We start from the raw sequence: 27,316 nt of genomic DNA on the forward strand, positions 1-27,316 counted from the left end.
CTGTACTTCTGAGACAGATTCGTTCGTTCTTCCGGCAATTCATGGTAAATTCAGTATTCTTCAACACAATTCAAAGGCATCAATTCTTCTTTAGTTTTCCTTATTCACTGTCCAGCTTTCACGTGCATATGAGGCCACTGAAAATATCAGGCTCGGGTCAGGTGCACCTTAGTCCCGAAAGTGACATCTCTGCTCTTTAACACCTAAAGAGGTCTTCTGCAGCAGATCTGCCCAGCGCAATACGTCCTTTGACTTCCTGACTGCTGCTTCTGTGGCACTGGTCGTGAATCCAGTTGAGATGAAGTCCTTGACAACTTCCCTGTTTATCACGATGTTGCTTACCGGTCCAGTTGTGAGGATCTTTATGTTGAGGTGCAACCCATACTGAAGGCTGTAGTCTTTGAACTTCTTCAGTAAGTGCTTCAAGTCCTCTTCTTTCAGTGAGCAAGGTTATCTGCGTAACACAGGTTGTTAGTAAGTCTCCCTCCAACCCTGACGTGGGGTTATTCTCCACATATTCCACCTTCTTGGATCGAGTAAGCATGGTGAAAGGATACAACCCTTTCCTGATTTTGGACCACGCAGTATCCCTTTGTTCTGTTTCAATGATTGCCTCTTGGTCTGTGTAAAGGTTCCTCATGAGCACAATTAAGTGTTCTGGAATTCCCATTCTTCCCAGTGTGATCCATAATTTGTTATGATCCACACAGTCAAATGCCTTTGCACAGTCAATAAAACACATGTAAACATCTTTCTGGTATTCTCTGCTTTCAGCCGGGATCCCTCTGACATCAGCAATGATCTCTCTCGTTCCATGTCTTCCTTTTCTGAATCCAGCTTGAATTTCCGGCAGTTCCCTGTCAGAATGTACTGCTGTAACCCTTTCTGAATGATCTTCAGCAAAATTTTACTTGCGTGTGATAGTAGTGACATTGTTCTATAACTTCCTCATTCTGTTGGATCACCTTTCTTTGGAAGGGGCACATATATAGAAAACCCTATGGGGCAGTTCTGCTGTCACATGGGGTCACTCTGGGTTGAAATCGACTTGATGCCCCTAACAACAAGGAGCAGTCCACCTGTTACGGGGAGGTTGTGAGAACCTGAGTAAGGATGGCCTTTGCAGTTACCCATTTTCTCCTCTGTGCTTTCTGCCACCGCCTGACGTCATCAGCTCAGCACTCACAAAGCCACTCTGTGTAGGTGGCTGTCACCATCTCCAAGTCTCCACACATTCCTCCGACACCTTGTAATCACTGCTGAGCTGTCTGTGTCAGGTTCTAGCCTTGGACGCTCGCACCACCTCCCTGGTTTTGCCCTCACACTTGTGATCCAGCTGCTACAGGACGGGCCCTACAACACACCCCCGACTGCCTCACTGCTCTGCTCAGAAGCTGTCAGGCTTAAGGTTTATGGGCAGCAAAGTACCATACACCATAAAACCAATTTATTTTTCTTAAAAGGCTAGGCACAGAATGAACTAGGACAGCTATCAAAATACTGACTGCGGTGATGGGACTGCAGGTGACTTGCTGTTTTTTTTTCCCCCTATGGCGGGACGCATTCGTTTTGTAATCAGAAAAATAAATGTAAAAATTTATTATCACCTCTGGGGGAAAAGCCTGCAGTATTTGGGACAGCGTAGTTTCTGAGATGCCAAGTTGCTTCCCTTTGCCCGTTTTCCTCTGCTTTAGTTTTTTTTAGACCAGGCAGGGCAGCAGCCGCATCCCACGAGTCCTAAGGCGGAAGGGATATCATTGAAGCTGCTGCTGGTATCCTCCCTTCAGGAATCCTGTTACCCCTTTGCAAAGCAGCCCCACGCCATTCTGTGGTCCTGACCCTCCTCTGCACCCAGGCACCATCTCCCTTTTAGGGCTGCCTCACGTCACTCTGCTTCGGGTTCATGGCCTTATTGTCCTCCTACACCGTCAGGTCCTTGGGTGCAGGGACCAGCTGGCTTTATGATGCACAAATTTTGCTGAACTGATATCCACTATCTGACCCACCACCTGTTCTGCTGTGCTGGCTCCCATGTTGCTGGGACGCTGGAAGCTGTGCCACCAATATTTCATACACCAGCAGGGTCACCCACGGTGGACACGTTTCAGGAAAGGCCTGGTGACCTACTTCCCAAAGTTAGCTAATGAAAACCTGGATCGCAACAGAACACAGCCCAGCCTGCTCGCCTGGACACGTCATCAGGAGGGATCAACGGCTGGAGGAGGACACGGTGTTTGGTGAAGCAGAGGGCCAGCGAGGCTGAGGGAGACCCATGGTGAGAGGAACTGACACAGCGGCCACCATGATGGTCTCCAACATGCCGGTAATCGCGAGGCTGATGCAGGACCAGGCAAAGCTCCACTCTGCTGTATATAAGGTCACCAGGAGTCACAGTCAGCTTGACGACGGCTAACAAACAGATGACATGATTTTACTAAATCCAACTGTATGTGTGGCTACTGGTACAATAAAAAATTAGCTTTTCAGCCATCGTTACTAAGAGACACCAGTGGGATGATACCAGTTTATTTTAATGTTGACTTAATAGCCACAATAGAAAACTTTAATGTAAAGTTTTTATCGTTTTATAATAAAGCATAGAAGCTGTATCATGAAAGCGTGGTTCCACGTGGCTTCGTTTAATTCTCAGTTCCCTGCAGTCTGGTCTTTTGTTCTTTGATCCAGCAGTTCCCATGTTGACACTGTACTGCTTCTGTCCTGTAAAAAGAAAACTAAGATCTGTCTAGACTCTCTGAATGGGTATCACATTGGCTGAAGGGGTTAATGGGCACCATCAGAGCTTAGCAAGCGAGCCGGAACACACCGCTCACCCTAATGTCTTAAAACTTGTCCTCCCTAGAGGAAACAGCTGCATGCTTTAAAAAAAAAGAAATTAAGAAGCGATGTTGCTACCTTTTACCAGAAGGCCCAGTGCAGCCCAGCTGGTCTACGGCCCACCTGTTCTACCACCCACCTGGTCTAAGCAGAGGTTGTGTTAAGATTAGGCCATGTGGTAGAAAGAGGGTGGGACTAAGCAGGAACCCTGGTTCTTTGACCTGATTCTTTAAGCTCACACACTTACCAGCCTCAGTGGCTCTTCCAGCTGACACCCCAGGATATTGGAAATAAGGCTCATTATGAAATAAGGCAGTAATTTCAAAGTCTGCCCTCCCCCACCACCCTCTCCAAATCTGCCAGAGGGGTGGGTTTCTTTGCTCACTATGGAACAGCAGCACAACCCCTGAAACTACTGCCCTGAGATCATCTTTAAACCTTAAACCAAAAACATCTTAAAACCGAATAATAGTTTAGCTTAACTAGTAAAGAAAATGTCTGCCTTGAGCATTGTGCTCTTTTAAGAACTATCTAGATGGAATCAAACTGACGACAGCAACCGGAAAGATTGGACAGGAACCTCAGGGGGCAGTAAGTCTGTTAATGAGGGAGTAACAACTTAAAAAGGAGGCTGAGAATCGCCACACAACTCCAAGACTGTAATCAGTGTCACTGACCTGTAAGAACTGTTGAACTGGTGCATGTTTTGCTGTGTATATTCCCAACAACAACAAAGAAAATTTAGAAGGAAAAACAGCACTGGCACAATGACAGTGTTTGAGATTCCAAATGCTCTCCCGTGTCCTACGCTGTGTGATGCCTGTTAATTTACAAGCCCCTTGTACACATACACCATCTCAAGTGTCTCAGGCTGACTGCCCCCCAGCGTCAGGTGGAGGGTTGCAGCCTTGGTGGTGGTGGCTCACCTTAATGCTGATGCCATGGATGGTGAGGTCCCTGCGCAGAGTATCACACGCCTCGAGCAGGGGCTGCCTCTCCTGAAGCTGCTGCCGCCGGGCCTCCTGGGAGGCCTCCTGTGTGGCCAGGGCGTACTGCCGCACCTTCTGACGGAAGTGGACCAGCTCGTCCACCACACTGCACAAGGTGGCTGAGCTGCTGTCTCCTGAAACAAACTAAATACAGGCCACAGGGCCCTGCTCAGCAAGGTTACGTCTGCGTCAAGACAGGGCCCAGAAGACCACACCCTGCTGACATGTGTACAGTGAATTCCATGCAAAGACCAAAGGGCACAAGTCTTTTCTTTGAGTCCCTAAAGCTCTTTATAACGTTCTTTATAAACAGCTCAACGGCCGGCTGTTTCCATCAGGAACGCAGGGGGAAGCAATACGGTGCCGGGTTGTTTAAGAGTCTTCAGTGGCGCTAGGCAGCAGCCCTTACTTCCCAATTCCCCTCATCTTTTCTGGATGTTGCGACACTACTTGCAAATCATGCAGGAGCTACGTGGAAAGGGCTAGTGGAATGTACACAGTCACCCTCTCCTTCCTCATGGGTGGCCCTGACACCGGCTTGTTGGAAATGCAGATTCCAGGGCTCCCACTGCAGACCTCACAAGATCATCTGAGGGTGAAGCCAGCGAACCAGCCTTAACATCCTATCGTGGGAGTCTTATGCGAATATTTTGAGCATCACTGCTCTAGAGGATTAAAAGATGTTTCTCATCTCCTTAGAGTCTAGAAGTCTAAACCACAGGGACTAAGGAAGTCATTTTTATCAAATATATTCACTGTAACCACATAGGGTTTCCAAGGAGCAGCTGGTAGATCTGAACTGCTGACCTTTTGGTTAGCAGCGGAACTCTTAACCACCGTGCCGCCAGGGCTCCAAAAATCATGTAGATGTCCATAGGTTCGTGACACGCACGTATAAACACATACACGTTAATGCTTTAACTGAATACCCTGAGACCAACGATCTCAATGACCAGCTAGACAAATTCATTGATCAACGATGATAAACCAAAGTGGTGTGTGCCAGATAAAATGGGGGTTGCTCACAGCCAGCAGTCCTCTCTCCTTCCCTCCATTTTTTCCTTTCACAACAGAGAACGGATCCTAGCGATGGTTCAGAAAGTGAAGCTGCTATTTGCTAATGCTAACACATGGACAATAAGAAACAAAACCCACGTGTCAACTTCCTAAAACTTGTATGATCCTCACTTACTGCTTCCCAAAAGCAAAGATAATTGTTATTGTTACAAAAATGTGGCCGAAGTGGGGCCAGCTGCCCACATCTGAGTTTGGGGGAAGGTGAAGTAACCACTTTTGACAAGGGCCAGACACAACGTGGCCAAATGAAGACCCTTTTCTTACTCAATAGCTGTATCTGGAAAGTCTCATCTAAAAATGAACACAGACACTGCAAGAATGTGGTTGTCTCAGACCAGCAGTTAAAGATGTTCCTATGAATGGCTGAGCAGACCCAGGGCTTCCCAGAAAAGGAAATTAAATCTGCCAGGTAATAGCTATGTATACAAACAAATCAAGCTTCAGAATTACCACAAAGATGTAATTCTTTTTGTGTTAAGAATCAGAGACGTTCACAGTAGTAAGTAAAGATCCTTCTGTCTATTATACACAGGGCTGCTATGAGTCAGCACTGACTCGATGGTAGCTAACAGCAACAAAGGTCCTTGGAGACAAGGCGTCCCCTCCCTGTGCCGTGGAGGAGCCGCAGAGCTGGCCCGAGACCAGACGCTGAGGCCCGTGACTCCCACTTCAGCCTGAGTCCAGAGCGGGGGTCCTGGCCGCAAGCAGCTGAGCTCAAATGGCAGTAGGCCTTTCAAAGCAGAGCACCCCTACAACGTGCTCAAAGCACCCACGAATCTCAGAAGTGCGTGGTGGTGGCCACGAAGGAACCAGCCCAGGCGGGCAGGGGCTCGGAGAGTGGCTGGGGAAGAAGGTGCCTCCGCCTTACCTGTGACAGCTGCTACTGCACAAACTACGCTCCAAACGGTTTTCCATGTTAAGAAAAAAAATGGTTGCCTGTAAATGTTTTTTTAAATGGGTGTTTTAGCCCTTTCTTTTCCCTTCCAGAGCAATTCAGTCCTTAAAGCCGTCAGCAGAGCAAAGCGGGGCATATGCAGTAAAGCATGGGCGGGGGCAGCCTGGTAGGGGTGAGGAGGGGGCCCGGTAGGGGCCACGAGAACCCAGTGAGGGCGTCCACGCAGAGGGCGGCCTAGGGAGGAAGGGGTGAGGAGACTGTCAATGCTGGGTTGGGGGGGTGGCCTGGTGGGGGTGAGGAGGGCCCAGTGGGGGGGTGCAAGAGCCCCGTGAGGGCATCCATGCAGAGGGTCGCCCAGTGAGGAAGGGGTGAGGAGGGGGCCCAGTAGGGGCCATGAGAGCCCAGTGAGGGCGTCCACGCCGAGGGCAGCCTGGGAAGGAAGGGGTAAGGAGACTGTCAATGCTGGGTTGTGGGTGTGGCCTGGTGGGGTGAGGGGGGCCCGGTCCTGAAAGGCAATGCTCCAGCAGAGTGAGGAGGGTGTCCCCATGGGAGGGGGTGGTAGGACATCCAGGAAGAAGAGTAAGACAAGTAAACTTACTCAGCATACAGGGAGCCGGGTTTCTCGCCATCAGGGAGGGGAGTTACATATGAAGAAAACTAGAATGAACCCTTTGTAGTTGGGCTGTAATTGAGATATTGGGGGTAACTCCTAGCTTTCAGTAAAAGCAGACTGATACAGAAATAACTAGACATAAATATGTGTGTGTGCGCATATACACATTTCCTTGCTCTGCTCACTGAGAGGGCCTAGAAGCAGCGACAACTCACAGCCAATGGGCATACCTAGCGCTCAGACCTTCACTTCTAGATACCATTCATTTTCTACCAAAAGAAACCAGGGCTCCTTGGAGACAAGATGGCTCTGTGGTTGGTGGGGAGACAGCATAGGGGGACCTGCAACACCTGGTGCCGAAGGCAAGAAGTTCCACAAGAACGACGGGGACACATCAGAAGGATACAGACGCCAACCTGGAGGGCTCCCACTGGCTGCAGCTGGGACATTCCGAGCATCGTAATAAACTGATAGCTAGCCTGTCGCCGTCAATTCCAACTCACAGTGACCCTACAGGACAGAGTACAACTGCCCCATAGGGTTTCCAAGGAGCAGCTGGTGGATTCAAACTGCCGACCTTTTTCTGGTTAGCAGCCGAGTTCTTAACCACTGTGCCACCAGGGCTCCAATAATGATAGCAGTGGATTTTTATTCACTGAATAAAACAGGAAACCGCTAATCTATACTGATAAAAATGAACAAAATGAAAATCTGAGGAACAGAATATCAGTGTAGTTTCAAAATCTCTCTCCACAGTATACTTTTTAATTACCGGGGGAAGGGTAACTTAACGGTGGAGAAGCCTGGTAGCCTCCCGCCTTAGTTCTGGGATCTGAGCAAACGTCACCAGTGGCGGGACAAAGCACAAGCAGGCAGCGCCTGAGTGGATACACTGAGAAAAACAGAGTGATGCTCCCGCCAAAGACGCACTCTGGAATCAAGTCACGAGGTGACGGCGGACGGACCCAAACTGAGGGACATGCTACAAGTGACTGGCCTGCCCTCTTCAAGTGTCAAGGTCAGGAAGTCAAGGAGAGACTGAAGGGACTGCTGCAGGTGGAAGGAGACTAGACAGACACCTAAACGCCACCTGTGGCTCTGAACCTCTGAACCAGGTCTTCTGCTATAAACAAAACAAAAAACCAAACCTGTGGCCCTGGCATCCATTCCGACTCACAGTGACCCTAAAGCTATAAAGGTCATTATTCAGACAACTGGCGAGGCCTGAGTGGCCTGGGGACTGGGTGGCACCAACGTGTCAAAGTTAATGTCCTGATTTTGATGGCTGTCCTTCAACTACGAGGGAAATGTCCTTGTTTACAGGAAGCATGCGCTGAGATTTCAGGGGCGACGGGGCTTCGAGCTGGCAACTCACTCTTAAGTGGTTCAGGGGGAGAAATGCCCTTTTACTGTGCTTGTAACTTTTCTATAAACTCAGAGATTCTCTTGAGATGAAAAACATACAAAAATCAGTGTGCAAGAACTGATCAGAGCCTACTCTGTGTAGCTAAAATCGACTGATTTCTGGTCCTGCTAATGAAAGTCGGCCAACTGTTTCAATTTGAGTTGAAAACTGGATCTGTGTTTGTTTTTTTAAAAGTCATATTTTTAAGCATATAAATGAATTATTTTGGTGTAATAATTATCTGTTAAAAATGAACATTTTACAAGGAAAAAAAGATCCCTGTTGTCCCTGTAGAGAATCCCACGACAACGCTTTTACAAGAGAAGGACGTACCTTTCGATGCGCCAGAGAAATGCCAACAGTCTCTAAAAACTGCTCCACGTAGGAGACCACGGCGCCAAGCACAGCGGGACTCCGCGGACCAGCAGCATCCTGTAACAGATTACCCAGTCTTGACGTCAGTGTGCCAGGGAAAATCTGTAGTTCTCAACCTGGACGTAAAAGAACAAAGACTCCGGGAGGTCACATCCACCTGCTGCTTTTCTCTGTGTGCAGAGAAGTCACAAGCTCTGGCGTCAGGCCATGTGGCTTAAATACCGGATCTGCCGTTTGATGGCAAGCCACCGAACCTCTTTGAGCCTCAGTTTCCCCATGTGTAATGTGGGGATAGTAACAGAACCTACAAGCTCGTGCCCCTCTTGGGGATTAAACCTGAGAATGCAATACAGTATGAGGCGTATAGCAAGCGGAGAGTGAGTGGGGAACGGGCTGAGTGTCTGAGTCAGAATAAATAACGAGGAGGTCCTGAATCCACTTCCTCACAGGCTTGACTACAAGTCACCAAACTGCAAGGAAAGAGACTCTTGTGTGACTTCGGCCCCAGTTTTATCAGGACAGACTCACCTGTGCTATTTAAAACTGCAAAAGCCAGTCCCTGTTAACGGCCCTGCCATCCCCTCCCCAGGAGAGCTGTGACCGAGGGCAGCAGGTTGGGTACACGGGTGGGGTGGAGGTGGGAAACAAATGGAGACCCACTGGTGAAACATGACTAGCTGGCTCACACGCTAGGAACAGTCTAGGCCATTGGAACTGCCCAAATGAGTGACAGCAACTTCTCCCTCAGGGCCACAAACAGCGCACTGGGCCTATGTCATCTGTCTGGCCACTTCCCATTTTTGGCAAAGTATTCTTGTGCCAAGTTTAGATTTAAATTTTATTTCTCCCTCTAAGTGACTAACTGCTCAGTCTGGCCAACACCCGATATTATGCTCCTACAGTGGCAGCATGCTTGTACTGGGGACTCCTGTTCCGAAGCCCGGTACAGGCCTGTGTCCACTGCTGGCTTAGCTACCTCAGAATTACCCAAGAAGCCTGCTTAAAAGGCAACCTTTGGTCCCATCTGTAGGTGATTCTGATGCAGGGTTACGTCTGGGAATTATGGCCAGGGACAGAGCCCTTCACTGGGATGAAGGGTTTGGACTGGAAGAATTAGAACCCAGACTTACACACAGCACCAACGGGGAGTGAAGGGCAAAAGGATGACCTCAAATAGGGCCTTCACCACTACCTCAACTTTTCACATAACTCAGTGAGTAAATGGGACCCTAGAATGGACTGCTCCAGGGGCAAGAACGAGGCCTTGACATCTCACATACCAGCCCCAGGACCCGGCAAGCTCAGATGCTACAGTTTCTCTGAGCAAACAGGAGGGTTGCATAGCAAATGTGCTAGCAAACGTGAAATGTCTACTGGTCAGTGTGCCAGGTACTGTTCCAGGTGGTCTACATATGTTGTTAGTCGCCGTCAAGTTGATCCTGACTCATGGTGACCCCATGTGTGCAGAGCAGAACTGCTCCACAGGGTTTTCAGGGCTGTGACCTTTTGGTAGCAGATCGCCAGGCCTGTCTTTCGAGGCGCCTCTGCATGGGCTGGAGCCGCCAACCTTTCAGCTGGTAGTTGAGCGCTCAGCCATGTGCACCACCCAGCGACCTGCTCTGCATGTATCTGTATTTAATTCCCACCGCCCTTCAAGGTTGGAGGGAGCCATTAAAATTCCAGCGGGGTGTGTGGTCCCCACTGCAGGTGCCAGCAGAAGCAGACCATAAACACACAAGCGCCAGGAGCTCTTAGAGGAGAAGAGCGGTATTTAGTAGGTTCCTGGAAGCCACCAGCCGTGGGAAACGAAGTTACCCCAGAGAGCTGGCATACTCTGCTTCTGTTCTTATTGGAAAAAAACAAAACGGCTAATCTGCCAGCCTGAGCAGGGGGACTAGGGGAGCTGCGGAATCCTGACGAGTTACCTCAGTAACTGCCTTGAGCTGTCTGTTTCCGTGGTGAATGAGGTCCATAAGGGCATCAATAGCTCTGGGCGTGTCAAAGTCGTCTGCGAACGCAGCCTTCACAGCCACCTTGGTGTTGGCCAGTCTTCGAGGAAAAGGAAGGAGAGAAACAAACGGGGCAATTATCCTAACAGGAAACCTTAACAAGAAGCAAAGCCAGCACGCAGTCCCTCAATCAAGGGCACCCGACCTGGCCATTACCAGCTCACAGTCTCAAAGTGTCTTGTCAACGTTTTCAGGAGCAGACGCACCCTTTTCCAAGGGGCAGGTTTAGTGGCTTTACCTGTGGGGATTCTTTCTGTGAAAGTCTTCCCCTTCCTCCTCTTAAAGCTGTACTCGGGAAGATGAAACTAATTCCCTGCAGGATCTTAATTATAAGATCAACTCAAAATCGTCTTATTATCCAAATTAAAAACGCTGGAGTGGGGTAACCTGTAAAACTTGGGTCTGAACACACGATACACAAGCAGACACGGCCATAAGGGTTTTAAAAACCAATAGTGAAATTAAGTGGAACCGGTGTAAAATATTGGGTTTGGTGTAAAATAACGTCATAATCTTAATTCACACATACCACGAATGTGGTATCCAGTGAAGGCTGAGGCGGGAGGGAATGATGGCCTCACGTTCACATCACTCAGCAAATAGCAAGCAGGGTGGTGGGCACCACACTCTCCCCGGTGGGGTAGAGAGAGTCCTGGCACAAAGGGAGGACACCTGGATCTTAGCCCGTGCTCATCACTAGCTTTGTGACCTGGGGCACAGGCTCAGCCACCCTCCCTGTCTGGAAAGGCAGTGGTAAGGAGTTACTGAGATGATGAACCTGAAAGAATCTAGAAAAGTACAAACTCATTGCCGTCCAGTCGATTCTGACCCGTAGTGACCCTAAAGGACGGAGCAGAACTGCCCCATAGGGTGGCTATGAGTCGGAATCGACTTGAGGGCACACAACAACACTGTTTTAAAGGAACACAGGACTGGAGCCCTGGGGGCTGGATGTGCCTGGAAACCATTGCCCTGAGATAACCTTCAAAGCTTAAACCAAAAATACCCTCTGAAGTCTTCTTAAAACAGTTTAGCTTAACTAGTAGAGTGTCTGCCTTGAGCACTCTGCTCTTTTAAGAACTATCTATGTGGGATCAAAGTGACAACTTGAAAGATTAGACAGCAGCCTCAGGGGGCTGTGAGTTTACAGTAATGGGGGAGGAACAACTCAGAGAAGGGTGAGAACGGCTGCACAACCCGAAGAATGTAATCGACATCACAGAATTGTACACGCAGGATGCTTGAACTGGTGTACGTTTTCCTGTGTATTTTCTCGACAACAAAATAAAATTAAAAAAAGCAGCAGCAGCAGCACAGGACTCTGCAGGTGGGGGAGAGTGAAGGGCACACTTGGTTGACCCGTGGGCTCAAGACACCTGGGGACCAGAGCCTGGGAAGGACGTGTACTGAGCAAAATCGCTGTGTGCCAGACTGTGGGTCAAACGCTTTTATGTGTGCTCTTGTCATTTAACGTTGATCACCCTGAGCGGTGGTTATTCATGACTCTTCTAAGACACGAGACTCCTTCACACGGGATGTGAATGTTCAATCACCTGGAATCTAAGCAGCAGGGCTCAGTCACCCCAAGGCTCCTATGACTCCAGGTAGGCTTGTTAGGACTAGAACCCCCACTTCCTGTCTGGATCCAAGGCTTGGTAAACTTCTTTTCCAAGAATCACCAAGAAATATGAAGATCAGCAGGTGGGAACCCCCTCAACTCCCTGCTGGCTCCCCACTGACCTATTCATACCCGCAGCCCCCTTCCCAAGCAGAGCCCGACTGCCTGTTCTGCAGAAGCCACAGCTCCCCAGACACCCCTTCTCTTGCCCCTCAGCCATCTCTTTCCTCTCAGCATACAAACAAGCACACGCTTCTCATTTTTGTCACCTGCCCTGGTGGCACAGTGGTTAAGAGCTACAGCTGCTAACCAAAAGGTCAGCAGTTCAAATCCACCAGTCGCTTCTTGGAAACCCTGTGGGGCCAGTTCTACTCTGTCCTATAGGGTCCCTATGAGTTGGAATCAACTCAGTGGCAATGGGTTTGGGTTTGTTTAGCTATAGCGCTCTCTGTTTTCTTTGCTTTCAAGCTTCCTCAGAAAACAGTTTCCAGTGAGGGCCCAACTTCCTTACCTTCTTTTTACTCCCTAGCCCACGGCAACAAAGCTGCTCCTGCTTGAGGTCACCAGCGACCTCCTATTTTTCAGTCTTCCTCTGACTAACCTCTCTGTAGTCACTGACAAAACTCACCCCAGCTCTCCGAAAAAACTGTTTCTTGCCCTCCGGCCACTGTTTTCCCCGTCTCCTCCTGTGACCCCAATACCCCCCAGCTTGTTTTCTCCTTTTCAAAACAGGTGACTGAGATCCTGACATAACTAACGCCATGATGAACCTGTAAGTTTTTTCTCTGCCTGCCTTCTCCTTTCCGCGTGCTTTTGTTAACGACTTTGTTTTGCTCTGTCCGGCCACCTGTGACTTAGGACCCGACCCCCCGCATGGACAGTAGAGCCCAGACGTCTGGCTTGTGTATCTTTAGCCTGATAAGGAGATGTCCAGCATGTATCTCTTTAGTCTGATAAACAGTCTCTCGTCATTATCTTGTAATGAATAACTCATCCGGCTATGCCATCTGTGGGCTACAGAGACAATTCTAACTTTCCTAAATAAACTTTCTCTTTCTGACACTGGTAACTGCTCCAGGGCATGGACCCTAACTGGACAACACTCCTCCTCCTCCTCCCTTCCCACCCCCTAGTTCCTGGTGGCCTCCGGAATGATCCAGGGCCGTCTAGGCCTTCTTTTCCCACTCTCCATACGTTTTCTCCTGCACACCTATGGCTTCAATCACTGACCCTCCTAAGTATCCCCGGCCCAAACTTCTCCTCAGAGTGTACGTGGATCTAACCGCCCGCCAACCATCTATCTGCTATCTGTATCTATGGCTAGCTGTTAGTGCTGGTCGCCCTATTGTTTCTGGCCACCTCCCCTCTCTGGGAATGTGGCAGGATTGTGCTTCTGAACTACCTCAGTCGGGCGGTGCCCTGTGACCAGTAACACGTAGCCATGGAGTGGATTCCGACTCACAGTGACCCTGTAGGGCACAGAACTGCCCCAGAGGGTTTTCCAGACTGCAATCTTTACGGAAGCAGACTGCCACATCTTTCCCTCACAGAGTGGCTGGTGGGTTCCAACTGCCAACCTCTTGGTTAGCAGCCAAGCGCTCTAAACACTGCACCACCAGAGCTCCCCCTGTGACCACTACTGGTCACTGAATTGTGAGAAGTGACGTGCCACCCTGCCTTCCCCAACTGACCCCGGGGCGAGTCCAGGGTTCCTTATTCCTCGGAGGAATTCCTCAAAGGAGGGGGACATGCTGTGTTAATCTGTGGGCTCCCTGCTCCAAGTGTAGTTCCTGGCATACAGCAAGCGTCCAGTGAACATCCAATAAACTCATTACACTTCTTTTCCTTCCCAATTTCCACAGAGAAGTTTCTCTAGCTTCTATAAACCATTCTGGTTCCTCACCATTTATCAGAAAGCTGTTTAATGTCAATCTAAATCTTTCAAACTTAAAACACAACGTCTAACATGCTTAACCATTTGTATAAAGCAGCAGAACCAAACTTTAGTATTTCCATATTTAACGCTAGGAGTCCACTTTTTTCTCCTCCTTGCCACTCTACTTTTAATTCACTGTAGAGGAGTCTCTCTTCTTTTTCAACATTTTTTTTCTCGGTTCTGATTCTACACGGTACACCCCAAGCAGCTCTGTACACAAACGTCAGTGTGTCCGCTCCTTTGGCGACAGCACGTTGTTAACTGAGAGGGGAGACAATGTGACGTGTTTTACCTCCAGCAGACAAGTTTCCTAATCCCTGGTGCGGTCAACTTTTCTCACTGGGACCTCTGACCTCTACCCACTTGTGACATTCCACACTTTCTTCAAAGGTCTAACCCTTCTTTTGTTGTTGTTAGGTGCCATCAAGTCGGTTCGACTCACAGTGATCACACGTACAACAGATCGAAACGCTAATTACCGGAAAATCTTCCTTTAATTATGAAGGAATGGTGATAAAAACCACCATTTATTCAACACAAATAAATAGCAAGCCACTTAGCCCAACATGGGGAAAGCACAGTTCAGCAATGTACCCTAATTATAACCTTCACAACCAGCCCGCAAAGGCAGGATGTCCTCATTTCTAACCCCCGAAGCCACACAGCCAAGAAGCAAGGAGCCAGAATTTCAACCCGGGTCTGCGTGGCTCCAAGGCCAACGTACCTTCCACGCCACCCCACTTTCCAGTAAAAGGTCCTCAATTTCTAGGAAGCCTGTTAGCCACCACATCTAGCATCAGATACAGTCCTGCATGTGGACACCAGGAGCGGAACACGGGGCTGTGTGGCTCACCTTTCCCACAACTGGTCTTCCCTGATGGAGGCACAGGCCACCTGGCCTCTCATGTAGGCTCGTGCATCCTCGACGAAGGAGGCCATCCCAAGGAGGAGACGCTGAGCATCCTGCATGGCGCTGTCACTGTAGTCGATTCCTGAGAAAGAAGAGATGGTTACCTGTGGTGAGGTCAACATTTAACATGTCCTACAGCAAGCAGGCGATAGAGTGGTTAAGAGCTACATCTGCTAACCAAAGGTCGGCAGTTCGAATACACCAGGTGCTCCTTGGAAACCCTATAGGGCAGTTCTACTCCGTCCTATAGGGTCCCTATGATTCGGAATAGACTCGACAGCAATAGGTTTGGCTTGGTTTAACAGCAAGCAGACTCTGTTACAGTCCAGAGTGGCCTGCTCCCCCGCACCAGAAGCAACAGAAACAAGAAGCTGCTGTTCCTGTCACCCCGTTGCTTGAGTCACATCTGACAGACCAGAGTGTCCTGACTAATGTGCCAGGCCACCTTGGAAGAAACGACGTGGTCCATGGAAAAACCTTTAGATTCCTGTCAGCCAAGGGGGCTGATTCTCACTGACACACAACAAGGGCCAACAATGAAAGGTGGCGGGGACTTCACCCTGGATGCCTGTTCGAAGATCAGAAGCTCCCATAATGAAATGTGCTAACTGGATGCAGTGAGGATTTTAGCTTCATATTTCTGGAAAGGGATGAGAGAAGTGGTCCTCAAACCCAGAGCTTTACAGTATGTGAAAAATAGGCTTCAGAATACTTATTTCTACAAAGCAGCTTGGCCTCCTGGATCACCAGCCACCACTCTGAGTCTAGCCCCTCCCCACCACAAACAGGGAGCGGTCAGCTGCTGTCATTCAGCCCCCGACTCACGGGGACCCCGTGCACAACGGAACGAAATGCTACCCAGTCCTGCCCTACCCCACGATCAGCTGTAGGTGGGGCCGTTGTGATCCATGGGGTTCTCACTGGCTGATTTTTGGAGGTAGATGGCCAGGCCTTTCCTCCTAGTCTGTCTCAGTCTAGAAGCTCCACTGAAACCTGTTCAGCATCACAGCAACATACAAGCCTCTGCTGACAGACAGGCGGTGGCTTTTTGTGAGGTGCACTAGCTGGGAACTGAACCCAGGCCTCCTGCACGGAAGGCGAGAATTGTACCCCTGAACCACAGTGCCTCCTGGGAGGGAGAGGGCTGCGCGTATGACTGGAAGAAGACGCAGGGCACACCTCCAGCAGTGAGGGTGCTAAAGATGGATGTGGGGACCCCAAGCAAGGAAATGAGTCAATGCTTCTCTCTGACCAGATCACAGAGCTCCAGGAGCCTGTTGAGAACATGAGAGGGAGGACAGCTGAGGTCCTCTCTCCCTGCAGGGGGATGAGCCAGCTAGGGTCACTCCTAGATACCAACGCTGAAACTGTAGTTCTCTCCTCTGGCAGCCTTTCAAAATCATCCATGTCATCTTCTAAAACAGCGAAATCTCTCTGCTTCAATCGATCGTGTGGTTGTCTTCACATGAAAGAACTGATTTTTATGGATCCCCTATTTCATCAGAGCAGTGAGAGAAAATACTGAGGTGTGAGAAACACCGATGACGACCAGCAGCTCTGGGATTCTTAAGAGACTATGGAGAGAATTATCTGCTCAGCATACAGACTAAGTACAGTGAAGGGACACAGCCCTGATGCACACCTCTCCTGACTTTAAACCATGCACTATCCCGTTCTGTTTGAATGGCTGCCTCTGGGTCTGTGTACAGGTTCCTCATGAGCACAGTATGTAGTTTCCCTCTTATTCACATAAATACTCAGTTAATGCTGACATTTCCCTCGTGTTTTAGAGCAAGACATGCTCTACCAGAAGGTGGCATTGCTATCAACTGTTCGAAGATGACCAGGGACACGCACTCCCACATCAAGAGGACACGAAGGATAAAAACCAAAATTAAGTGGTCATTTTCTGAGCACTGACTGGCAGAGTGGATTTCATGTCATCTTCAAGAAACTGATGTGCAACCGTAAACTAAATTTCAGTGTCCGGATAAGTCATAACAAAACAGAGTTGAGGGTTAAGGAGCTAAATTCAGGCTTTGTGCAACGGAGGTTATTTCAGAAATACCATACGAACCCAAATCATCAGCAAGGATTCTGGGAGTAGTGCTTCTCCTCCTAAGATCTGAAAATGTGGAGACAAAAAAGAACAAAGACATGGGATGGCCTAGATCATCCATTTCCATCCATTAAAAAAAAAAAAAAAAAAGATCTTTTAAGCAGTATCTGATCTTTGCAGACCACTGACACGTGTTTTTAAGAATATAAGTAGGTGGACAACAAAAAGACAACCCAATCAAAACATGGACTAAGGACTTGAATAGACATTTTACCAAGAGGACACTCAAATGGCCACCAAACACATGCTCACCATCGATAGCTATCAGAGACATGCAAATCAAACACAGTGAGGTACCATTTCACTCCCACTAGGAGCTAAAGGGAGCCGGTGGTGCAGTGGTTAAGAGGTCAGGCTGCTAACCAAAAGGTCAGCATCGTGGAACCCACCAGCCATGCTGCGAGAACAACTGGTCTCTATCCACCTGGAGCAGCCAAGGAAGAAGGAGTGTCAGGAGTAGGAGGGGGACACGGAACGTGGGGCTAACTGCCTCCATGAACAACTGCCTCCTCTGCCATGAGACCAGAGGAACTGGGTGGTGCCCGGCTACCATCACTGAACACTTTGATCAAAGATGTTATAGAAGACTCTTGATCAAGAGGAGGAAAATGGAGAACAGAATTTCAAATTTTAATGGAATGCAGGCATCCTGGAGCCGTGAAGCCTGGAGGAACCGCTGGAATTACTGCCCTGAGATAAATCTTTAAAACTTTAACCAAAAATATCCCCAGACGTCTTCTTAAAACCAAACAGTAGTAAAGCACAGTAAAGAATGTCTCCCTTGAGCACTGTGCTCTTTTAAGGACTATCTATATGGGACCAAACTGACAACAGCAACTTGGAAGATTACACAGGAAACTTAGGAGCAGTGAGTTTATATTAACGGGGGAGGAACAAGTTGAAAAACAAAGGTGAGCATGGTCATACAACTCAAAGAACGTAACCAATGGCACTGAATTGTACATGTAGAAATTCCTGAATTGGTCTGTGTTCTGCTGTGTGTATTCTCAACAATAAAAAATAAATTTTAAAAAAGAATACAACAAAAGTATGTATTTCAAATTATGTTTAATTGTTTTACACCAAAAGAACGTGCAGATGAAATGAGGTGGCCCCTGAAGTAGTCTCCTTTCTGTATCAGTTGTCGCTTCTTTCTCTTTGTTGCTGGACACCTGAAAACCCGCTTAATGTAGCTGTACCAAGGCCACAGACAACAGTCGTTGGTAAGCAGTATATTCACACGACCTCAGAGGGAGAGGGTGCAGTCACCCACCGCCTGTCAGAACACACCACGGCCTGGTGCCCAGATCCGTGCAAGGGGCGAAGGGAGGGAAGGAGTTTGATATGCATATAAAATATAATCAGAATAGTTATTTTAAAATATGAGCACACATACCTGGATGTCAGCAATGTCCAACCATCATGTATTTCTAAACCCTTACTCCTAACTTCTGTACTTCCCTCTGTTTGGGACCGGTAACAAACAGCTCGCAGGCTGGCTTGGGTCCACACACCCTGCTTCAGTATTGCTGCTTGAAACATCCTTTTGAAAACCACAGACATAAAGGGAGCTTATCTGGACACAGGGTACCCTGGTGGTGCAGTGGTTAAAGCGCCCAGCTACTAATCAAAAGGTCAGCAGTTTAAACCTACCAGCTGCTCCACGGGAGAAAGACGTGGTACTCTGCTTTCATAAAGATTACAGCCTTGGACACCCTACGAGGCAGTTCTACTCTGTCCTACAGGGTCGCTACGAATTGGAATTAACTCGACGGCAACGGGTTTGGTTTTCTTGGTTCATCGGGACACACATGCCCAAAATGATATCCTGTTATGTGTAGAAGTATCGGTTTCAAAAAGAGAATCCCCAAGTTAGGCATGGACTCAAGCTGGGAGCAACACAACAAAAACCTACTTTCAGTTCCTTGATGCCTTTCTTAGAATCGTTTACCCTTTTCAAAAATCCGCTTTCAGTTTTGCTTTTAGAAAGCTTGATTCTAAAGGGGAAAAAACCAGAAAACCACAACACATCTGATAAAATAAAAAACAAAGATAAAGTGAGAAGGGACAGGGTCACGTGAAGTCTGTAACTGGGAGACCTTTGAAAGTAAAACCACCGCTAGTGATACAGCAAGAACCGTCATCCCGGACAGGGAGGGGCAGAGACAGCCCGCCTGCCCGCGAGTAACTCTCGGCCCTCAGGTTAGGGAGAAAAGCATCTTCCATGTAAGGGTCCTATCTTACAGATGGGGGAAATTAGGCAAGGAGACAAAAGTGGCTTCTTCTGTCTCTAAGCAACACTTGCTGAATAAGGACTGCAGTCTCTTGCTGGCGACTGTTGAGTTTCATCTACTCCACAACGTCCTGGCAAACGCCTCTCTGAAGGTGAAAAAGCAGCCTAGTAAGAGAAGGAAGTGAACTTTAACACCATTAGAAACTGACAGCCTTGTGCTCACAGGGAAACTGAGGGAGCAAGTCACCTCACTGCTCTCATCTTTGAGGGGCGTCATATTTCTAAGGGGTCAGTCCCACTATTATTCAAAGCTGGGGCCACAGGAGTCCACATATGCTGGCTATTCAGAGATCTATCCGTGTTTCCAGAAGTCTCTCAGTGGCAGGTAAGTGCCCCCTATATCCCACCGGAAGCCCTGGTGGTACAGTGGTTAGGAGCTCGGCTGCTGACCAAAAGGTTCCAATCCACCAGCCTCTCCTTGGAAACCCTATGGGCAGTTCTACTCTGTCCTACAGGGTCGCTATGAGTCAGAATCAACTGGACAGCAATGGGTTTTAGAAAGCAGCTGCCACTGCTTGAGTAAGCCTCTTTTCAGACCAAACTTTGCATTCAAAGTTCAAAAGGACAGAGATTAAATACTAAGACGAGGCCCCGCGACCACCTCCCTTCCAGTCTATGAAGAGGAGGCAGGAGCGCAGGCCGCCAATGGTGAACGGCCTCCGGGAAGGGCTGAGAATGGAAGGTTTTTTAAAGGCCCAACGCTGCTAACCAGGATGCACCCCTGGAGCCCTGCTGAAAATTACAGTACCTGGGGAGTCACATAAACCCACCCGTCCTTCCTTCACCTGAGCACAGAACGTGAAACTACCGTTCTCTACCGGAACATGTCACTCAGATCAGCAAGCTGCTTCTGCCCGTTCTGCCAACAGGTACACAACAGGAAGGGATAAGCACACATCATCAGGAACAAATTTTGGATTGCGCATGTACAATCAGCATTTGGGTGTACGAGAGCCACTGCACTGTTTCTCTCTGAATGACAAATCTCTCCCCCTTTATACCCAGACAGAGCAAGACGGAAACAATGAATTTTTCAAGTCAATTTACCTCTTGGAGTTTTTCTCTCCATATACGGCTGGGCTACATGTTCAAACACGTATTTAAAAAAAAAAATCCTATATACAGATGTACCATCAGACACAGTGACTTCTGCCTACTATTTGCATCAAGATTGACAACTGAAAATAACTGAAACCAAGCAGTCAAGCCAAGAGTCACGTTCTACTTCTTGAGAATGGCGCCTCTTATTGCTTCAGGGAGCTTACGCCCCCCAGCCTGATCCTCTGCAGTTCGATCCCACAGGGACAGGCTAAAATAATCCCTAACGCAGACAATCTGGGCTTAGCAGTATAAAGCCAACAGCTCTGCTGTGTGTGCATCAAAGCCAGGATAAAGACTTGGGCAAAAGTAGCAGCAAACAAACCCACATCCCTCGGACAGAAGGCTTGGATTTAAACACAGGGCACTATCTGCAAAGCCCATCGCTGTTCCTGGCCGAGTCTCGGCAGACTCTCATCCGTCTCTGTTCCAAAGGACAAGCCTCGCCTTGGAGCACCGCTGCATTCTTTCCAGGCACACTGTAGGCTATTCTGCAGTGTCTGGAAGTATGCACTCGGTTTTTCTTCTGTACACTGTGCTGAAGGTGGCTGCATCCAGCTCGCTGTAATCTCTGCTCCACACACATTCTGTGTGGCAGAGTCGATTCTGAACCAGCATTTGCTGGATGCTGAGGGACTGGCTACAATCAGGGACCTTCAATTTCCTGATCCCACCTTATTAAAAAAAACCAAACCGGATACCGATGAGTCGACTCTGACTCATGGCGACCCAATGTGTGCCAGGGTAGAACTGTGCCCCACAGCCTGATATTTTTGGAAGTAGACATACAGGCCTTTTTTCTGAGGTGGCCCTGGAAACTCCCAGGCCTTCAGTCAGCAGCTGAGCACTTACCTATTTGCACCACTCTGGGGTCCTTCCCATTGTCATTCAATACTGAACGGGATGTATAAACTTTTCAAGTCAGGGGTATCTGTATCTCTTCACAGAATCTAGGCATACGACAGTGTACTTTGAACATATTTAATAAGTACCTGATTGATAAACGTTAATTAATGAGTAAATATTTAAAGAGAGCTGTAATGTGCAAGGTACTACACTTAGTGTTAACTAAATTATGAAAGATGTAGAGGCTGACTCACCCTTCTGAAAGTCTGCCACCTAGCTAGAAAAATAATTACCTACTTATCCTAAAAATGTCCTAACAATATAAAGCAGAAAATGCCAAGTGACTAAGTGCTAAAGAAATGTAGGAGGTAAGTTGCAGGCGTGTCTGTTTCTGGTATATTTTGAGAGTGTTTGTGTGTGTGTGTGTGCACGTGTGTTCAGGTGTGTGATCAACGTGTGCAGTTGTCTGCATGCTAGATCACCTGAGCAAGTGTCTGTGTGTCCATGTAGCTGGAGGAGGGCAGATGAGATTCCAGTAGGTACAGAAAAGGGGAGGGGCAGTACAGGCAAGGGGAACCACAGGGGAAAAGACAACCTGATGGCAGCGCCAAGGGTGTTCGACCAAATTGTCCAGAGAAGTGCGTTGTGTGTGAGACAAGTGATACTGCAGGGCCACATTCACCTGACTGACGAACTGGGAACCCAGCATGTTTCGGCTGTACCACCCCCCAATGTCTTCATAAAAAAATGAGAAATCATCAAATTAGAGCAAGAAAGTAGGAAGGGCAAAAAGAAGGACAAGGAGAGAGATGGAGAGGAGCTGAAAAGGTGCCAGTTCAGAAGATCTCAGTGTCAACGGAAACAGCACAGAACAGAGCCCAGAGGCAGAGGCCCGGAGTCAGTACCCCACCTTGACGGGTCGATGGCCTGGAAAGGGAAGGCATTAGACAAGACCAGGAAGGCTCAACAGAGCTGGTTCTGCACACGGAGATGGCAGAGCCGTAGGAGGTAAACGCATGGTCAGCTGTACAGCGGAGTCGGGGGGAATGTCAACACGCCAGGAAGAAGTGCTGGGTGAACACGCAGAAATCAGGAATGAAAGGTCACGGGGGGGTGGGGGGGTAGGTCAGGGACGTGGTGGCACCTCATGAAGCTGCTCAAGGGGCTGCGTGGACTGGAGAAGTGCGATGGTCAGGGTGGCCGGCCCTGCCAGCCTTCTAGGCCAGGGCTTCCCAGCTCAGCTGTCAGCACACCACCACCAAGGACTGTGCCAAATCCAAGCATGACTGTTGAATGTTTAGCTTGTTTCTTTGTATACATCACCCCAATTTTTACACTTCATAAAAGTAATTTCCAAAGGAAATTATATATCACTAGTATAAATGGAAAGCCAGTATAATTCCTAAACTCCTATTAATATAACCATTTAAATAAAAACCGTTCCTCTCTGCACCACACGATGATCCTGCACAGACCACGCCGCAGGCCTCCTTCCCTCTGGGAAGCCCTGACTCCCCCAGCCCTCACCCGGCTGCCTTCACAGAGCAGGTACAGGTGGTGGGGAGGCATTTCAGTCTGGACACACCCCCAGCCCCTACATTACTCACCTCTTCTGTCCACCACGGACGAGCCCTCACTCTCCCCATGGCACTCAAGGCCACTACTCTTCATACAGCTCTAGTCACTGAATCTGGAGGCCTCATGGAGGCCATTTTTGCCAATTAGATTGGTCAAACCAGACTGGGCAGTGCCTGCTGTCCCCAAAGCTGAGCCTCCCCTTCCTCCAGTCCCTAAGGACACCGCATGAGACCACTTCTTGACCAGAGAGTCCACTCCTACAGCAGCATACAGTTCAGCATGGCGGGAATCAGGTATTACTCTGAAGAGATTCCGTCTTGTCATAAACTGTGGCTGCTGACACGTTTACCCCAGTGGGACAGCGGTGATGGTGATGGCGCCATTTTTCTAGTGTTCCTGTTTCAGGAACTCCAGAACACTTAATTGTGCTCATGAGGAACCTGTACACAGACCAAAAGGCAGTCATTCAAACAGAGTAAGGGGATACTGCGTGATTTAAAGTAAGAAAAGGTGTGCATCAGAGTTGTATCCTTTCACTGTGCTTATTCAATCTGTATGCTGAGCAAATAATCCAAGAAGCTGGACTATAAGAAGAAGAAAGAGGCATCAGGATTGGAGGAAGACTCATTAACAACCTCCAATATCCAAATAACACAACCTTATCTGCTCAGAGTGAAGAGGACTTGAAGCACTTACTGATAAAGATCAAAGACTACAGCCTTCAGTATGGGTTACACCTCAACATAAAGAAAACACAAATCCTCACAACTGGACCAAGAAGCAAAATCATGATAAATGGAGAAAAGACTGAAGTTGTCAAGGATTTTGTTTTACTTGGATTCACAATCAATGCTCATGGAAGCAGTAATCAAGAAATCAAATGACGTATTGCATTGGGCAAATCTGCTGCAAACGACCTCTTTAAAGTAAGTGTTAAAAAGCAAAGATGTCACTTTGAGGACTGAGGTACACCTGAACCAAGCCATGGTATTTTTAATCGCCTCATATGCATGTGAAAGCTGGACAGTGAATAAGGAAGACCAAAGAAGAGTTGATACATCTGAATTATGGTGTTGGCAAGAATACTGAATATGCCACGGACTGCCAGGAGAACCAACAGGTCTGTCTTGGAAGCAGAGGTGAACCTGAGCCTGACTTAGAAACACATGCGCCTCTGCAAGATGACTCCCACTCGGGAACGTCACTTCAGGGATCTTCTGGCTGATTCCTGGTCCACAACGCTGGGACCTCGTCAAAGTTCACCCTCTATGTTCACTTGCAGAGCCCAAACGGTAAGGCATAAACAGCAATTGCACTCATAATACCATCCTTATTTTAGCCCATTTCTTGAGATCCTCAAATACCATCAAAAAATTATTTTCTGAGCCATACGTGAGTAAAGGAGCCCTGGTGGCACAGTGGTTAAAGTGTTCAGCTGCTAAACAAAGGTCAGCAGTTAGAACCCACCAGCTGCTCCACAGGAAGAAGATGTGGCAGGCTGCTCCTGGCAAGATGGCAGCTCTGGAAACCCTACGGGGCACAGGGTTGCTATGAGCCGGAATCAACGCGACAGCGGGTTTGGTTCCTTTTTCAGTTTTACACGTGAGCAAATAACGTGGCAGTGAGATCCTGGAAGACTATATTTTCAGCTGTTTCCTTACCTGACCTGTAATTGCTCCGCATACAAAAAAGCCGGAAGACATCAGGTGAAAACTTCTTTAGAAAGTCCTAATAAAGCAAGAAATAAAGTACATTTACAATGTTTTTCTTTTACATTTTGCATGAAGCAGAGATTATCCTTATCCAGTTTACTGCAATTACATGAGCTGATAGTCACATGCCAACAAATCAGAATTTATGAAAAGCTTTGTTTCCGAACTCTCACTATCACCACTTTTTCTGGCAATTTCCCCCAATTTTATGTATGCGAAATTATACACAACGAAACATACACCACTTCAACAATTTCTCCACGTACAATTCAGACACCGGTTACGTGATCTTCAAGTTGTGCTGCCCTTCTCCACCTTTTCCAAACCATTTCACTACCATCACACCCTGACTGCCCCCTAAGCATCTTGTCTATCCTTTCAGGTTGCTGTTGCCTGTCTGATCACACACAGATAATTCTTTGTAAGAACGTAATGCTTAATGCAGACACTCTTTTCTAATTGGGTTTAACCGTTATTTGGTTCAAAGATGATTTCAGGGGACAGTTTCAGTTCGAGGTTTAAAGATTTCCTCAGGGTAATAGTTTGGGGGTGGGTCACCCAGCCTAAAATGGCTCCAGAAAGTCTGGATTCCATGAGATATTGAAACTCTCTTCCTTGTTTTCCCCCTTTTGATCAGGATTCTGCCATGGAATCCCTGGATCTAAACATTCAGTAACGGTAGCCAGGCATCATCCCCTAATGAATTTTTAGTGTTTGAAGAATCTCAATACTTGGTGGGAAAGCCCTCTTGCCCTGAAAAATCTCCTCTCATCAGGTTCAAGGAGAGGTCTGTTCTGTTGTTAACTTTAGGAGCTCTTTTATCCACGACAGGATTTTATGACTCTCATCCTAGAAGACAAGAACTCAAGCAGACCTCTGCCACACCGTCGGAGGACTGAGCAGAATGCTGCTGTGTGCTGGGAGGGACAAAAAGCCAGGTGGGCAGCTCAAAGCACTTCATTTCCAGACTGAGCGAGAATGAAGGAGGGTCCCGGAGCAGGGAGGAAAGCTTCCAGGAAGCTCCTGACAGTGGCTAACGGTCAGAGTAAGCCGACATGCATGTTTATGGTCAGACTGAGGAGAAAAAGGCCGATCTCGTTCTATCTGACACAGGTCTGTGGCACATGGAGGTGAAGGTATGCACTAAACATGTTTCTCAAAAAATAAACCTTCCTGCCTCTGACACTTGGTGCTAATAAAAATAAGAAACAACCTTTTTTAAAGAAGTATTTCTCCCCTAACCCAACTGGCATCAGTCCAGAGATTATATAATTTCTGGATACGAAGAGAAAATTCTATATTAAGTAAGGTAACATGGAAAAACTTAGCAGAAATAGCCAGAGGTGACTGTGAGAACAACACAAACATTCAACAAATCCTCTGTATATGCTGGTCAGTGTTAAAAAAAAAAAAAAACCAAACCCATTACCGTCGGGTGACCCTGCAGAGCAGAACAGAGCTGCCCACAGGGTTTCCAAGGAGCGCCTGGTGGAGTCAAGGTGCCGACTGTTTGGGTTAGAGGCCACAGCTCTTAACCACTGTGCCACCAGGGTTTCCTCAGTGTTCAGAGTCCTGACAACTACTTGAAAGAGATCAGATGTAGGATGGAGTGGGGTGAGGAAAAGGGGCTCGGTGTAACTAGGGGCTTCAAGTGTTGTCCCAGAAGAGAAAGCGCAAGCTCACAATTCAGCCGCTGCCAGGAATGCTCTCGGCCTGCCACGGGCGGGGGAGACAAAAGGGGGCCCCCGAACAGCGTTTCGCTGCAGCACGCAGGACACACACAGCACACAACGCCCAGAGCGCGCGACGCCCGCAGCATGCGACGCCCACAGCGCGCGACGTCCACAGCACACAACGCCCACACGGTTGCCTCAGACGCCGACTTGCCGAGCCAGAGATGGAAGCCTTCTGTCTACGGGCTCAACGTGGCTCAGGTACGGCCACATGGATACAACGTGTCTGCACCGAGACATTCTGAAGCCTCCTCCCATGGGTCTCAGTTAATAAAGGGAGACGTTTTCAACCCTTCTGCTGACTCTTCTCTCCCTCTTGCTCTCCAGGGGTTATTCCTGTCCTCCAGGCACCAAGAACAACACAACATACAAGAGCTGATCAGAAAACACCCATTAAATGATCCTGTGATGTTGCTGTTTAGAAACAAAGACGACCTTGACGCAGTTGCTCGGGGCGGCAGCTTACTGGTTTTCAGTGAAAAGGATTTACAATAAGCAAGGAGCCCTGGTGATACAACGATTTAAAGTGCTTTGCTGCTAACCAAACAAGTTGACGGTTTGAACCCACCCAGCTGCCCCACAGAAAAAAGACCTGGTGATTTGCTCTTGTAGGATTACAGTTAAAAAAACTCCATGGGGCAGTTCTACTCTGTCACCTTGGGTCACTGAGTCGAAACTGACCTGGCGGCACCCAACAACAAACAACAGGGACAGCTGGACTTACCAAGTCACCATCAAGAACGGTCTACCTGACTGGTCACAAGTGCCTCAATAACGAACACCTCCCCATCCAGCACCACCAGGCGGCCGGCCTTGCTGGCCGGGACACCTAACAGGAGAAGAGCTATTTCAAAGACAAACGCCTGGACTCGGAGGTGCCAGCATGGACGAGCTCCAATCCTCTGCTCTCAGGCAGTCCAATTTTCTCCAGAGTATAAGCTGGTTATTACAGAAGATGTTTCTCCCCCTCGCCAATTCACAGTATAACGCCAAGGCTATCCCGAGGCCTGATAACACTGCAGACCTGGATCCTAGTTTGACATACGTAAAATGAAATATCACAGCTAGGAACTGAAGGGATTCCTCAGGGCCTAATACTAAATGGGTCCGTTAACCATGGCAGATTTCAATACATTTCAGACTTACAACAACCACAACAAGCAATTTATTTTCCCAACTTCTACACGGAGCCCTGGTAGTGCAGTGGTGAAAAGCCCAGCTGCTAACCAAAAGGTCGGCAGTTCGGATCTACCAGCTGTTCCTTGGAAACCCTAT

The 27,316-nt window shown here is 48.3% G+C and overlaps 1 protein-coding gene across 5 annotated transcripts in view; it reads right to left on the reverse strand.

Moving 5' to 3' along the window:
* Window positions 1–2,504: 2,504 nt before the first annotated feature.
* CARS2 (cysteinyl-tRNA synthetase 2, mitochondrial) overlaps window positions 2,505–27,316 on the reverse strand; it is a 79,431-nt gene continuing 54,619 nt past the window's right edge. For 2 of the 5 annotated variants that reach the window (XM_049867878.1, XM_049867877.1), the window contains 6 exons: window positions 24,258–24,324; window positions 14,606–14,744; window positions 10,115–10,238; window positions 8,148–8,246; window positions 3,762–3,968; window positions 2,505–2,718 (listed from right to left, as the gene is read on the reverse strand). In XM_049867878.1, the coding sequence (XP_049723835.1) occupies window positions 2,647–2,718; window positions 3,762–3,968; window positions 8,148–8,246; window positions 10,115–10,238; window positions 14,606–14,744; window positions 24,258–24,324 (708 nt within the window). In that variant the 3' untranslated portion in view covers window positions 2,505–2,646. The remainder of the gene's footprint in view (window positions 2,719–3,761; window positions 3,969–8,147; window positions 8,247–10,114; window positions 10,239–14,605; window positions 14,745–24,257; window positions 24,325–27,316) is intronic. The other 3 variants (XM_049867881.1, XM_049867880.1, XM_049867879.1) reach the window with 2 other exon arrangements.

The sequence above is a fragment of the Elephas maximus genome, chromosome 23 (genome assembly GCF_024166365.1).
Source record: "Elephas maximus indicus isolate mEleMax1 chromosome 23, mEleMax1 primary haplotype, whole genome shotgun sequence".
Classification (NCBI taxonomy): Eukaryota; Metazoa; Chordata; class Mammalia; order Proboscidea; family Elephantidae; genus Elephas; species Elephas maximus.